Genomic DNA, 15,784 nt, shown 5'->3' with positions numbered 1-15,784 from the left:
AACTTTGGGAAAGAAAGCAGTGGGTACAGTTTGTACTAAAACACACGTAAGAAAGCAGGAGTCTTTTCATTATAAGTATGAAACCTTTTTGCCCAAAGCGGGTACAGATACAAATGTTTTTATCAGCTTGCCTTTACTGAAGCCTTGCATAGTTTCCATAGCAACAGCAACTCTTTTCCCACCCATATGATAGTGGTTAACACAATATTAGATTAATTCTGTAATTAAAATTATAACTTGAAATAGATTTGCAAACACACTCTGACTCTTGGCAAGCATACAGTTCAACTAGTAGAAGCAAAAATGTTTGGGTCTTCTAAAGAATAGTTTGAGACCTGTGAGTTTCAGTTGAATTTTTGGCATTATTCAGTATATTTTAAGGCAAGAATGTGTAGCATTCACGAAAAGAGCTTCTAATTCTGGAGCCCAAAGGATAATAGAGGAGAGTATGGGACTGATGGAACTGGAAAGGTCAGATCATGCAGAGTCTTGGGGGCCACATTAAGAATTTACTCACATAACATGAAAACAATAGAGAGCTACTAAAGTATTTTTTGTGGGGAAGTGACATGATCAGATTTTAGTTTAACAATGTCACTGTAGTTTCAACATAGAGAATGGATTGAAGGGTGGCAAAGAATGGAAACTGGAAGATCAGTTAACAGATGATTTATTGATATAACCCAGGTAAAAAGTAGTAGTGGCCTAGACTAGGATGGTAGCAATAGAGAAAGGGAAAAGTGGGTAGACTTGAGCTATGTAGGAGTCCAACTAGGGAAAACATGTAACTGGTCCAACTTCTGCATGGAGGAGAATTTATGTCCTTCCTGTTCTAACATGGATGTTCCTCATCACCCAAACTCTTTATTCTTATCACTTCTCCGTGTCCAGTATTTGACCAGGGACGCCTTTTCGAGCTATTTTCAGGACATTGGTAACATACCCAGCCTCCTTGTTCATATCTTTCTTCATAAGAACTCATAAGTTTTGGTGCTGACTGATAGAAAGGCTGGATTTCTGCAGTTAACATTTGCACCAAGATCCAAAGGAGATTCTCTTCCTACTTTTGTCCTGAGCACATTTTTTGGGGGGGAAACATTGATCCATTGGTTTATTTTTATTTTATTTTATTTATTTATTTATTTTTTAAATTTCAGCGTATTACAGGGGTACAAATGTTTCTGAACATATTTTATGCTAATCCTTTTGCCCATCTCTGACCCTGGTTCCACATTTTGCAGATCTACTTCTATTAATACTTCAGTGGTCCCCAACTTTTTTGGCACCAGAGACTGGTTTCATGGAAGACAATTTTTCCATGGACCGAGGTGGGGGGTGGTGGTGGTGGTTTTGAGATGATTCAAGACGATTATATTTATTGTGCACTTTATTTCTATTATTATTACATTGTAATATATAATGAAATAATTATACAACTCACCATAATGCAGAATCAGTAGGAGCCCTGAGCTTTTTTTCCTGCAACCAATGTCACTGCTGATCTGATAGGAGGCAGAGCTCAGGCGGTGATGCAAGTGATGGGGAACAGCTATAAATACAGATGGAGCTTTGCTCACCGCTCACCTCCTGCTGCACAGTCTGATTCCAGTACTGGTACTGGTCCGTGGCCTGAGGGTTGGGGACTGCAGTTCTACTTGGTCTCCACCACTTTTCTCCATCATCTTTAAATTCCTCTGCTACTAAAAGTAATAAATAAAAATTCACAGTAGAGTACAGGCTCTGCATAGTCTGGGACTTGGGCTGTCTCTGAGCATAACGTCAGACACGAGTGTGGGTCCTCCCAGTCTTCACTTGAGCTCACAGCCCTTCCCACCACCTTTTCTCCCTTCCAGTTTTCCCTTCTCTCTCTAAGCTGGCATTTGCACCAAGCGCATGTATGGTTGGGGTTTCTCCCTACAGATTCTATCCTTTCTCTGTGCCAGGCTTTTTTTCCCTATTAACTCCAGGCATGGTGAGCAAGGACCACATCTTTGTGGTGGCCACACACCATGAGGCTGGTGACTTCTTTCACTCAAATGAGCCTGAGATGATGGAACTTCTTGTGTATTTAATTTCTACCCCAGGAAGACAGATCATTGTAAGGTTGAGCATAGCAACTAATCATTAATTCTCCTGTTTAGATTATTAACCAAATGAGAACAAGGAGATACATAAAAATGAAAGTATAATATCAGAACTATTACTCCCAAGAAACTGTGTGTTTTTTATGTACTGTGTTGACAAACACAGCTTAGATCTAAGTCAAGTGAGTTTTCACACTGTCTTTTCACAACCTACCCCAAATCAATTGAGAACCTGAGATCTCCAGGGATATACAGAGGGAAGTTGAAGTGCATTTACTCAGGTAGCTGCGTGGAGGATTATGGCCTGCCTCATGTCCCTTAGAGCACAAGAGATGGGCCTTTTTACCTCCTCACATGGGGAGGAGCAAGTAAAGGGGATAGACAGAGGTGCTAAAAATATTTCACCTATAATGTTTTCTCTAGAGAGCACAGTATAAGTTCTTTCACTCTGAGAGCAGGACACTGAGTATTTTCTCCCCAACAGGGGTGTTTGGAGAATCCTCCATCTGTCTGACTCAACCTCCTTTCTCAATTCTTCTCCCATTTTCACCCCAGTTAGTGTCCTTACCTCACTTCTGTCATGGCATGATGGCATAAATCTTTAAGCAGTACCAGGGAGCCAAATGCTAAGGCTATGAGAGAAAGTTTTGATCCCGGCTTTTCTACCAGGACCCCTTTCATGCCAGAATGGGCATTCTTGCTATAGAAATATAATATTATATAGGGACTTGGAGCCATTGAGCCCTCTTCCCAGGTTGGAGGCTCTAGTTCTTCAAAGAACTTCCAAGGGACTAGGTGGATACCCATAGTATCTAGCCAGGGAAATCAGCTGGCCTGGAGTCTTCCCACAGTGCCTGGGGAAGGGGAAGTTTCTCCTCTTCCTATTTTGAGACCCCAGTGCTCTACTGGTTCTACTGTATTGGCCAATGAAATCCTTGAAATAGAAAGAGTACCAAGTTCTCTGTAACTGCCTCTCCTGGAAGGTCGCCTGGTCTGCTCTTCTCTGCTTCAGTACCTGCCCTTGCCCTATCTGCCTACCAGCTCAGCTTTTTCTTCCTTAGACTACAGCAGCCTGCAGGATTCCATCCAGGAAAGTCTTCAGGTGTTATTCAAGATCATGGCCATCCAGAAGTCAGGAGACTTATACAAAACATCTCTGGAATGGGTGACCATCATGCATGGCCTGGGTGAGTGTAGGCCTCTAGCTGGGATGACAGGTGGGACCTGAGGCAGAATGGCCCAGCATGATAGGGGCAAGAGGTAGAGGTTAGGTGGGGGAAGATATGAAGGACAGAGTGAGGACCTACTTCAGGACCTATTTCTTGGGATGAGGTGACCAGGTCTTTATTCACAGTAAGAGTTTTATCTCCCCAAAGTAAAGTCCCTGGGTCCTGCTGAGTAGAGTATTTTGGTTGGCCTGGTGGAACACCAGAGAGGTCAGGAGCAGGCTGGACCCCCTTGCAGAAGCTAACACCTTGTGTGTCTCCCACCAGTGTTCCTCTGGCTTTTATACAGGTGCCCTGCTGGAGGTATGGGTAACTTTCCAGCAGAAGTGGATTTTTCTGAATAAAGCTCTGCATGAGATGAAGATCCAGTTTCCTAGTGCTGACCTGGTAGGGAAGGAGGGGGCTGAGGCAGAGTGGGAAAGATGGGCTTTTGAAAAGTGGGGCTCAGGGTGAGAGGGGGAGCTGTCACTTCATATTTGTCCTCACTTTTACCTTTCTCTTGCCACAGAACTCTCGTTTCAAGGCCATGGATGATCAGTATCGAACCCTGATGCGCATCTCTGTAGCTGACCCCATGGTTCTGTCACTTATAGTACCCAGTGCCAAGAGGAGCCCTTACTTCCAAGGCCAGCAGCTGCAACAACTACTGCAAGCAGGATCAGTGGAGCTGGAGGGTATCATCATGGCTTTGGAGAGTGTGCTTTATGGGGTGTGTGCTTACTTCCCCCGCCTCTTCTTCCTCAGTGACAGTGAGCTGGTAGCCCTGCTGGCTGCCCCGCTGGAGTCATGTGAGGCCAAGCTGTGGGTACAACGCTGCTTTCCTCACGTGCATGCTGTGAATTTCAAGTCCTGCTCAACTGATGAGAAAAACAGGGATGACCAGGCGTCAAGCCCCAGCACACAGACTCAGGTGGAGGCACTTGCAGTGCTAGGGGTGGGTGGGGAGGTAGTGGAGCTGCAGGAGCCCCTTCCTCTGCATCCAGATCTCCCTAAGTGGCTGGCCTCTCTGGAGCAGTGTCTGCGCTTGGCATTGGTGCACATGCTGCAGAACTGTGTGGCTGCCCGCCTTGCCCAGGGGCCATCCCTAGGTGAAGCCTTCAAGCAAAGCCAGTTGCCCCCACAACTATATGGCTACCACTGGCTGGATTTAGTCGAGGCCTTCCCATGGCAGTGTGTGCTGGTGGCAGAGGAGGTGGTGTGGCGGGCTGAGATGGAGGAGACTCTGCTTAAGGGGGGAACTCCAGCCATGGTCCCCATGCATACGCGCAAGCTTGAGGTACTGGTATATTTTGTACGGGCCCAGAGGGGCTCCCAGGGTGGGCAGCCCCTTCCCTCTGTTCGCCAGGCCAGCCTGCTCAGTGCCCTGCTGGTCATGGCAATGACTCACCGGGATATAGCACAGTTGCTGGAGCAGCACCAGGTCAGTGATCTGACAGACTTCCACTGGGTCCGCCAACTCAAGTATCATCTGGGTTCACCTCACATGATCCCCCAAAGCCCCCTGCAGAGTCTCAAGGCTATTGCATCTACTGAGCCTTCTCTGGCACCAGCTGCATGCTGGGTAGATGTACTGGGCCGGTCCTTCCTGTACAATTATGAGTACCTGGGTCCCAGACTGGGGCCTCTACCCAGCCTGCTGCCAGAGCGAACAGCCCTGGTGCTGTTATTGGCCCTGGAGGAAGTGGCCTGTGGGACCCTCCTGGGCCCTGATGGTGTGGGCAAGGTTGCTACGGTAAAAAACTTGGCACGGGCCCTGGGCCGCCAGCTGGTGATGATGCCCTGGTCATCTCAGATAGAAGCCCAGTGCCTGAGCAACTACCTGAATGGTGCCCTGCAGGGTGGTGCCTGGCTGCTGCTGGATGCAGCTCAGCACCTGCCCTCTGGCTTGCTCTCTGCCTTGGGCCAGCGTCTGGCTGAAGTGCACCACCTCTATGCCCCACTGTATCAGGAGGCTTCCCGGACCACCAGTACCACAGACCCCACCCAGCCCCAGCTCCTTGGCAGTGGCTTCTTTGAGAAACATCACGTGTCTATGCGCCTTGGCTATGGCTGTCTCCTGACACTGCGTGCCCTGAGCCCTGCTGTGCCTGCCAACCTGCACTTGCTACTGCGGCCTGTGGCATTGGCACTGCCTGATCTCCAGCAAGTGGCAGAGCTGACCCTGCTAGGTGCAGGGATACGAGATGCCTCCCGCATGGCTACCCGCCTATCCAAATTCTTCTTCCTAGAGCGTGAGCTGGTGTCTGGGCCCCTGCCCTGCCGCTTACCACTGCTCAAGCAGATACTACAAGACACAATACAGACACTAAATGAGACCAAGGGGGAACCCAAGACTCAGCAGCCCCGCAGCCAGGCTGCCCTTGAGGAGGCTGCCCTACTGCGTGCCCTGTTGCGCTCACCACTGTTCAGCATCCTCAGTGGGCTCCGCCTGCACAACCTCCGAGAGCTGCTCTGTGGGCTTTTCCCTAGTGCCAGCCAAGTGCTGGCAGAGCCTATGACCCACAGGCTGCTGAAGCCACTAATGGTGGAGGAACTGAGGCAGGTAGGCCTGCATCCTAGCCCTGACATTTTGGGGTCCCTGGAACAGCTGAGCCAGGCCCTATGCCGGACATCAGGCATTCTGCTCCTGGGCCCTGCAGGCAGCGGCAAGACCACTTGTTGGCACAGCTTATTTAAGATCCAGAATCGGCTGGCAGCCATGGAGGCCACCTCAACCCATGGCTACCAGCCTGCAGAAATTACCCACCTGTACCCCAGTGTCCTCAGCCCCCAGGAGTTCCTGGGATGGCTAGAGGGCCCCTGCTGGCACCATGGTGTCTTCCCCAGGGTTCTTCATGCAGCCAGTCAGTGTAACAGCATGGGGCCAAAAGGGCAGAAGGAGGAATCAGTGGGGATCCAGCACTGGATAATATGTGATGGGGCCTCTAATGCTGCTTGGCTGGACTTCATCACTTGCCTCCTGAGTGAGCTCCCCCAGCTTACTCTCCCCAATGGACAGCAGATAGCACGACCCCCAGGTACCTTTCTCTTGATGGAAGTGGCAGATGCAACAGGTATGTCTCCCACAGTGGTGGGCTGTTGTGCCCTAGTCTGGTGTGGTGGGGAGCAGACTTGGCAGTGTATGCTTAGTGTCCTGATGGCATCCCTGCCCCATGAGTACCGCCTGCAGCAACAGACAATCACTGAGCTCAACCGCCTAGCTGAAGTTCTGGTGCCTGCCACGTTCCGATTCCTTGCCCGCCAGGGTGCCAGCTCTGTGCTGCAGGTACATGGGCAGCAGGCTGTTTGCCCAGGTGTGGCAGAAGTCACCAGCCTGGCCCGCATCTTGCGTGCTCTGCTTGACCCCCACCTGCATCTAGAGGAGAAGAAGGCACGTGGCCCAGGTGAGGAGAGGGACGGGCTGATTTGAGAGAGATGGGACTTTGAGAGTGGCTAGGGTATAGCTGGAGTCTGGGTAGAGCTGGGTCAGGGGGACTAAAAGTGAAGAGAAATAATATAGTTAACCTCTACTTTTTCCTCCACTCCCCCGTCCTACTTTTTCTACTGGGACTCCTATCCTGGCCATGATGACCTTTGCAGAAGACCTCAGCGTTAGCGATCCTGTGTCCCAAAGCATCAAGTCTTCAAAAAGCGGCTCTCTGAACCAGTCCCAGGCTGACAGCAATGACGTATCGAATAAGCACAGGGAACACTTGCTGGCTGTCAGCAGTTTTCTGTTTGCCCTGATCTGGGGCTTTGGAGCCCACCTTCCCTCCAGGTGCCTACAGGGATGGGGGATGGGGGATGCAGAGGGCTGAGATGGACTGGCCCATGGAAGTCAAAACCCATGTGATGGCCGGGCGCGGTGGCTCACACTTGTAATCCTAGCACTCTGGGGGGCCGAGGTGGGCGGATTGCTTGAGCTCAGGAGTTCGAAACCAGCCTGAGCAAGAGCGAGACCCCGTCTCTACTAAAAATAGAAAGAAATTAATCAGACAAATAAATATATAGAAAAAATTAGCCGGGCATGGTGGCGCATGCCTGTAGTCCCAGCTACTCAGGAGGCTGAGGCAGAAGGATCACTTGAGCCCAGGAGTTTGAGGTTGCTGTGAGCTAGGCTGATGCCACGGCACTCACTCTAGCCCGGGCAAAAGAGTGAGACTCTGTCTCAAAAAAAAAATAAAAACCCATGTGACATCACTGTTGGGGTATGGTGGAGTGTGTGAGTGTCTCACAAATTGAAATGTTGTAACTGTCTAACACTTTTGCCTGTGTGTCCATCTGAGCAGGCTCTGGCCCGTCTTTGATACCTTCATGAGGGGTTCCATTAGCTGCCTCTCCAACTACCCTGAGCCACCACCGTCAGCCTTGGTGTTTGATCTACACGTAAGCCCCGAAGATGGGACACTGGCCCCCTTCACTGGGCACTACCTGAGCAACCACGTGAAAGGGACTCTGGGCACTTTCCACCCTTCTACTCAGGTGTGAGGACAGTGGGGCAGGAGCTGGGTTTGGAATTTAAGGAGCTATGCTAGGGATAATCTATGTCCAAAGCTCCACTGAGGCCCACCTGCTCCCTTTCTTTGATAAGTTTTCACAATCACAAGAATACATGAAGTATTTTCTAAGTACAGCTCTAAGACAAGTCCCCTAAACCTTTATTTTCGACTGTCCTACACCAGAGCTGCCACAGTAAGCCCTGCTTCTGTTGTGCAGACTGAACGGCTCTTTTATGCAGTGGACCTGCTTCTGTCAGCGGGACAGCCTGTGCTGCTGGCTGGAGAGGCAGCAACAGGGAAGTCAGCCTTTGTGGAGGTGCTAGTGGAGCCAAGCCACCCTTACATATACAGCGCCATCCACCCTGTCTTCAGCTCCACCCACCTCCGTCTCCTGCTGAGTAGAGGGGTCCAGGGCCAAGCCCAAGCCAGCCTGTGGTCTGGGCATCACCAGGATTCTAAAGACTCCCTTCTCTTCCTGCTGGAGGATCTGCACCTGGCCACTTCTGGTGAGGAGCTGGGAGGTGGGAAGGAAGGAGCTACGGTCATCTCTTTTTTTTTTTTTTTTTTTTTTTGAGACAGAGTCTCACTCTTTTCCCCGGGCTAGAGTGCCATGGCATTAGCCTAGCTCACAGCAACCTCGAACTCCTGGGCTCAGGCAATCCTCCTGCCTCAGCCTCCCGAGTAGCTGGGACTACAGGCATGCGCCACCATGCCCGGCTACTTTTTCTATATATTTTTAGTTGTCCGATTAATTTCTTTCTATTTTTAGTAGAGATGGGGTCTCGCTCTTGCTCAGGCTGGTTTCGAACTCCTGAGCTCAAACGATCCTCCTGCCTCGGCCTCCCAGAGTGCTAGGATTACAGGCATGAGCCACCGCGCCTGGCCTACTGTCATCTCTTGAGACTGTAAAATCCCTAGCAATATTCGTTGACTCTCAAATATATGTCTGCAGATCAAACTTTAGTGTTCCATTCTTAATATCTTCTCATCCCTGAGAAATCTCACCCACCCATGGCCTTATTCACCATCTCTTTGCTTTAACTGTTAAACCCCTCTCTCTAACCCAGGCTTCTCTTCTAAGCATCAGACCTATTTATCCAACTACCTACAGTACATCTCCATCTTGTTGTCCCATTGATACCTCGGACCCAACCCTGAGCTTATCATCTTCCCCCACAAAATCTGTTCCTATGTGTGCTCTTAGTAACTGGTTTCACCATCCAACAAGTCACTTAAGCCAGAAATCTTGCTGACATCTTCTCTTTCACCAATGTCTAGTCACCAAGTCTCTCAATTCTGCCTCGTAAATATCTCTTGAATATTTCCACTTATTTCCATGGTTCAGATAATCATTACTTGGAACTTTGGCAAATGTCCTTGCAAACATTCTTGTGATGAGGCTTTCTTCTGTATCCTCTTATACTCTGTGCTCTAACTGGACTCAACAAGGCAGGCTTCATCTAGCCTCTGGGGTTGCTGTCCTCTGTGCTTTCTCTCCTCCATTTGGTTCAATCTTACTTATTCTTTCTAAATTATCTAAGGCAATAGCTCCTCCAGGAAGCCTGAGCTCCAAGGCAGGTTACACATCTATCCTGTGTTCTGTTCAATAACCTATGGTAACCATGATTTTAGGATTGTATGCCTACTTGCCTGTCCTTTACACTACACTCTGAACTTTATGAGAAGAGGGATTGATCACATTCATTTTGATAGGCCCAACAGGAAGTAACTGCTCAATAAGTTTGAGGACAAAAAGATAACAAAGGAAAGGGGAGAATTTGTGATGAAAGTTTGGAATATTGATGTTTAAAGTTTCTAAAGTGGTGTACCTCCACATGATGACAGGTTCTAAATATGGGCATGGGATCAGGTAGGAGCGAAGCGTATGTGTAGGTTGTTGGAGTCAAGGGAGTCAATGGGCTAATGGATGCATTGTTGAGTCAAACAGTGAATCCTTATGGGGTGTAGAAAACTTGAACCAGGTGTATCACTACTTAATAATAGCAGGTACAATTTATTGAGTATTTACTATGTGCTATATGCTTTATATATGTCATCTTTAGTGTTTATAAAATCCTAACAAGATGGAGATCTTTAGTGATTATTTTAAAGGTAGACAAACTGAGACAGATTTTATAACTTGCCCAAGACATCCTAGCTATTAAGTGTTAAAATGAAGATGAAAATTCAGGTCTATCTGGCTCCAAAGCCTGTAGTTCCTTCCAACTATAATATATTAGTTAGCCTTTGCAATGAATTTATACAAATAATTAGGGAGTCAGTAGAAAATAGAAAGGGTAAAGGGTAGTATAGCCAGATATGTGAAGAGATTTCAGCTGAGAAATGATTGCAGCACCAGGGTTGAAGACTTTGCAAGCAACGTTGTAGAGTGAAAAGCTGGCAGAGTGTAAAAGGTGTCCTTAATTGATAATCACCAAAACATCCAGTATAAAATTAAAATTAATAGACATATAAAAAAAAAGAACAGGAAAAAATGTGACCCGCTGTCAACAAGGAGTAAAAAAAAACTGACCCTGAGATGGTCTAGATGTTAGATTTAGCAGACAAATACTAAACATTAAAGACAAATACTACTTTAAAGCAGCTATTATAAAAGTATCCAAACACTTAAAGAAAAACATGATCTTAATGAGTAACCAGATATGGCATCTCAGCAGAGAAATGGAAACTACTAAAAGGAGCTAAATGGAAATTTTAGAACTAAAAATTTCAATAACTAAAATTAAAAATTCACTGGATGGGTGTCTTTGTTTTCTGTTGCTTACAACAGAATACAAGAAACTGGGCAATTTATTTTAAAAAAGGAATTTATTTATTACAGTTATAGAGGCTGAGAAGTCCAAGGTCAAGGGCCACTTCTCATGAGGACCTTTTTGCTGGTGGGAAGTCTCTGCAAAGTCCTGAGGTGGCACAGGGCATCACATAGTGAGGGGACTGAGCATGCTGGCTCAAGTCTCTTCCTCTTCTTATAAAGCTACGAGTTCAACTCTCATGATAACCCATTAATCCATGAGTAGATTAATCCATTCATGCCGGTAGAGTCCTCATGACCCAATAACCTCTTAAAGGCCTCACTTCTCAGTACTGCTACAATAGGGATTCAATTTCAACATAAGTTTTGGAGGAGACAAATATCCAAACCATAGCAGACTGGAGATGGCAAAAAAGAGTCAGTGAACCCTGAAGAATATAAAAATATTAAATATGAATACAGCTTAAGTCTAACACATATGTAATTGGAGTCCCAGAAGGAGAGAGTAAGAATAGGACATAAAAAATTTTTGAGGAAATAATTACCAAAATTTTCCCAAACTTCTTGAAAAGTATTGACTTTTGGACATGAAAAGCTCTGTTATCCTAAAGCAGAATAATAAAAAGAAAACCACATCTAGGCACATTATAGTCAAACTGCTGAGAACCAAAGAAACAAAAACTTTGAAAATAGTAAGAGGAAAAAAAAGACAAATTGTTAATATATACAGAGAAACAACATTAAGAATGATGGTTAACTTCTCAGAAACAATGGAGTCCATATAATGGTGAAAAACATCTTTTAAGTACCAAAAGGAAAAAAAACCCATCAACTTAGAATTCTCTATCTAGTAAAGAGATCCTTCACAAATGAAGGTGAAATAAAGATATTTCAGACACATGAAAGCTGAGAAACTTCATTGCTGTTAGAACTTTAGTATAAGAAATGCTAAAAGATTTTCTATAGGCAGGAGGGAAATAATAGCAGATGGAAACTCAGAACTATAGAAAGAATAAAAGCATCAGAAATGATAAATATGTGGGCACATATAAATGACTATCTTTTTCTTCCCTGATTATTAAAAGACAGCTAATAGTTTAAAACAAAAACAATAACATTGTTAGATGGGGTTAGTAATGTAGGTAGAACTAAGAGAGAGAATAGCTAAAAGGATGTGGTGGGGAGAAATGAGTAAATTGAATTATATTATTATAAGTTTCCTACATTTGTGAAATGGGAAGTATTAAATATGAAGTGGAGCTGGGTGTGTAGCTCACACCTATAATCTTAGCACTTTGGGAGCTTGAGGCGGGAGGATTGCTGGAGGCCAGGAGTTCGAGACCAGCCTGAGCAAGAGCAAGACCCCGTCTCTACAAACATAGAAAAAGTAGCTGGGCATGGTGGTGCGTGCCTGTAGTCCCAGCTACTTGGGACACTTGAGGCAGGAGGATTGAGTGAGCCCAGGAGTTTGAGGTTGCACTAAGCTATGATGACACCACTGCACTCTAGCCCAGGTCACAGAGCAAGATCCTGTCTCTAAAAAAAAAAAAAAAAAAAATGAAGTGAAAAGAGTGAAATACGAAGTGGGAAAGGTGTCAGGTATGAAGTGTAAAGTGGTACAATATTACTTTTAATATTATTAATAGTAAGTTAAGGAGGCATATTGCTAGCCCTAGAAAAGTCAATAAATAATAGTAATAAAGAGTATAGCTAAAGAGCTAATTAATAAATACAATGAGATATTAAAAGTATTTAAGTTATGCAAAAGGAAGCATGGAAGGAGCAACAGAGGAATAAAAAATAGAAGGGCCAAATTGAAAACAAATCACAATATAATAGACTTTAAACCAACCATATCAGTAATTACATTAGATTTAAATGGATTAAGCATACCAAATAAAAGGCCAACATTGTCAAACTAAATGAAAAAGTTAGACCTAGCTATATGCTCTCTAAGGGATGCACTTTATAAAAACACAGATAGATTAAAAGTTTTTTTTAAAAAACAGCAAAATATTTACCATACAAATAGTATGCATAAGTGAGTTGGTGTGGCTATATTAATACCAAAGCACTTTAAGACAAAGGGTATTACCAGAGATAGAAAAGGATATCTCATAATTAAAAGATTCAAATCATCAGAGAGACATAAAAGTTCTAAACATGTACACAGCTTAAACAGACCTTCAAAATATGTGAAGAAAAAGCTGATAGAAACAGGGAGAGGCTGAGCACTATCACCTGTAATCCCAGCACTTTGGAAGGCCAAGGTAGGAGGATTGCTTGAGACCAAGGGTTCAAGACCAGCCTGGGCAACATAGTGAGATCCCATCTCCACAAAAAATAGAAAAATTAGCCAGGCAAGGTGGGATATGCCTGTAGTCCCAGCTACTCTGGATGCTGAGGTGGAGCCCAGGAGTTTAAGGCTGCAGTGAGATATGGTGACACCACTGCACTCCAGCTTGGGCCACAGAGTGAGACCCTGTCTCTTAAATAACAAACAAACAAACAAACAAACAAACCTTACAGCTAACTACATACTTAAGGGTGATATATTGAATACTTTCCCCCTAAAATCAATCAAAAGGCAAGAATGTACACTCTCGCTGCTTCTAGTTAATATTGTACTGGAGACTACATGAGTGCAATAAGATAAGAAAAAGGAATAAAAACCTTTAAAATTGGAGAAGACAAAGTAAAACTGTCTGCATGGCATACAGCATGATTGTCTATATAGAGAATCATAAGGAATCTACCAAAAAAAAAAAAACCACCCATAAAACTACTAGAATAAATAAGTTAATTTATCAGGGTCACAGGATACAAAGTTAATCTACTGAAATCATTTGTATTTCTCCATCCTAGTAACAAACAACTGGAAATTGAAATTTTAAAATATTGTTTGAATACCATTTAAAAGCTTAAAATACTTAGAAATAAAGTTAATAAAAATATACAAGATATGTACGCTGAAAACAACTATATATTACTGAGATAGAGGAAACTTAAATAAATGGAGAGTTATATCATGCTCATGGATCAGAAGAGTCGATATCATTAAGGTGTTAATTCTCCCTAGATTGATCTATACATTCAATGCAATGCCAGTATAAATCTTAACAGGCTTTGTGTGTGTGTGTGGAAATTGACAGGCATGTTCTGAAACTTATATGGAAATTCAAAAGACCTAGAAGAGTCAAAACAACTTTGAAAAAGAAGAACAAAGTTGTAACACACTAGTGATTTTAAGAATTGCTATATGTACAGCTATAGTAATCAAGAATGTGGTATTGGTATAAGGATATAGATACAGACTAATGGAATAGAAAAGAGAATCTGATATACGGTAATATATGTTGTATTTGGCCAGTTGATTTTCAATAAATGTGCCAAGATAATTCAGTGGGGGAAAGGATCGTCTTTTCAAAGACTGGTGCTGGAACAACCGGATATCTGCACGGGACAAAATGAACTTTGAATCTTACCTCGCAACATACATAAGAATCAATTATAAATGGATCACAGACCTAAGTGTAAAAGCTAAAACTATAAAAACTTTTAGAAGAAAATGGAGAAAAATCTGTGTGACCATGGTTAGGCAATGATTTGTTAGATAAGGCACAAAAATTATATTTTATCAAGATTAAAAACTTAATGCCCTTCAAAAGATGCTATTAAGAAAATGAAAAAATGAGCCAGAGTCAGAGAGAAAATAGGCACATATATCTGACAAAAGACTTGTACCCAGAATACATAAAAAGTGCTTACAACTCAACAGAAAAAAAAAAATCCCAATTTTTTTAAATGGACAAAAGACTTGAACAGACATTTCACAAAAGAAGATGTATGAGTGGCCAATAGTATAGGAAAAGATGCTCAATGTTATCAGGCGTCAGTGAACTGCAAATTAAAACCACCATGTGATAGCACTTCACACCAACTAGAAAGATTATAATTAGAAAGACTGACAATAATAAGTGTTTTCAAAGATGTGGAGCAACTGAAACGCTTTGCTGGTGAGAGTGTAAAATGGTACAACCACTATGAAAAAAAATGTGCTAGTTTCTTACTAAATCAAATATATACTTATCATATGACCCAGCAATTCCACTTATAAGTATTCAGCCAAGTAAGATGAAAACACATGTCCTCAAATAAACTTACACATGAATGTTCACAGCAGCATTATACTGACCAGCCAAACCTGGAAACAACCTAAATGCCCATCCACACCCAAATGGTTCAAGCCGATGGTCAGAGATAAGAACTTAGAGGCATCTCTCCTGACTAGCAGACTGGGATCCCCGCTTTGCCGCTTTTCCTTTAAACGGATCATTTAGGCATTTGTCCAAGAACTTACTAATAAAATGACCCACACCTTATTCCCTTATAGACAGTCTCTCCCCAACCCTTCCTCTTTCTCTTGGCCTGACTCTTCATTCTTGCCTCACGTGACCCAGGGATGGACTGCCCTCCCAACTCATTCCTATTGTTGTTGTGTATTGAATCTTCCCCTTCCATCTAAAGAACCAGGGGCTACTCCAGACTGAGTTTTCCCCAGGACACTGGGGAGAACACAAGGTTGGGCTCTTAGTGCCAGAGCAATGGTTAGGCAAGCATAAACTGGACACGGTCAAACAAGAGCCACAAGGGCATCTGCCAGTGAAAACAAGCTTCCTGTGTGAGGACCCCCCAGTGATGGGTCAGACAACTAGGCATTAGACTGTCAGTTAAAAGAAGTATCCCACGAAAGACATACTATAAACACCCACATCAGCTCCTCTTCATTTCCTGTTAGGGCAGGGTTGCTAACTGCTCTGGTACAACTTAGTTTGGGGCCCTCAAAACAAATACTACTCAGGAATAAAATGAAACAAACTACTGATAGACACAAAAGCATGGATGAATCTCAGAAACCTACCGAGCGAAAGAAGATAGACGTGATCAAGCACATACTATATGATTCCATTTATATGAAGTTCTAGGACAGGCAAAACTAACCTATAGTGATAGAAGTCAGACCAAATAACAATGCCTATGACAGCGGTGGTAGGGGATTGGCTGTAAAGGAGCATGAAGGAACTTCCTAGAATGAGGAAATATCCTAAATATCATTGGGGTGGTGGTTACACAGGTATATACACTTATCAAAACTCATTGAACTAGACCTGTAAAATGTATACGTTTTATTTTATGTAAACCATGTCTTAATAAAGTTGATTT

General features: G+C 44.1%; 1 protein-coding gene across 1 annotated transcript in view; it reads left to right on the top strand.

The window, feature by feature from the left end:
• DNHD1 (dynein heavy chain domain 1) overlaps positions 1-15,784 on the top strand; it is a 41,076-nt gene that overhangs the window by 8,942 nt on the left and 16,350 nt on the right. Inside the window, exons 8-13 of the mRNA XM_012654343.1 lie at positions 3,146-3,271; positions 3,600-3,697; positions 3,819-6,693; positions 6,890-7,067; positions 7,579-7,771; positions 8,006-8,294. Coding sequence (XP_012509797.1) covers positions 3,146-3,271; positions 3,600-3,697; positions 3,819-6,693; positions 6,890-7,067; positions 7,579-7,771; positions 8,006-8,294 — 3,759 coding nt within the window. The remainder of the gene's footprint in view (positions 1-3,145; positions 3,272-3,599; positions 3,698-3,818; positions 6,694-6,889; positions 7,068-7,578; positions 7,772-8,005; positions 8,295-15,784) is intronic.

Source organism: Propithecus coquereli, unplaced genomic scaffold (assembly GCF_000956105.1).
Source record: "Propithecus coquereli isolate 6110/MARCELLA unplaced genomic scaffold, Pcoq_1.0 Scaffold44, whole genome shotgun sequence".
Lineage (NCBI taxonomy): Eukaryota > Metazoa > Chordata > Mammalia > Primates > Indriidae > Propithecus > Propithecus coquereli.
Note: the sequence above shows the minus strand (reverse complement) of the source record. Positions and strands in the feature narration are given on the sequence as shown.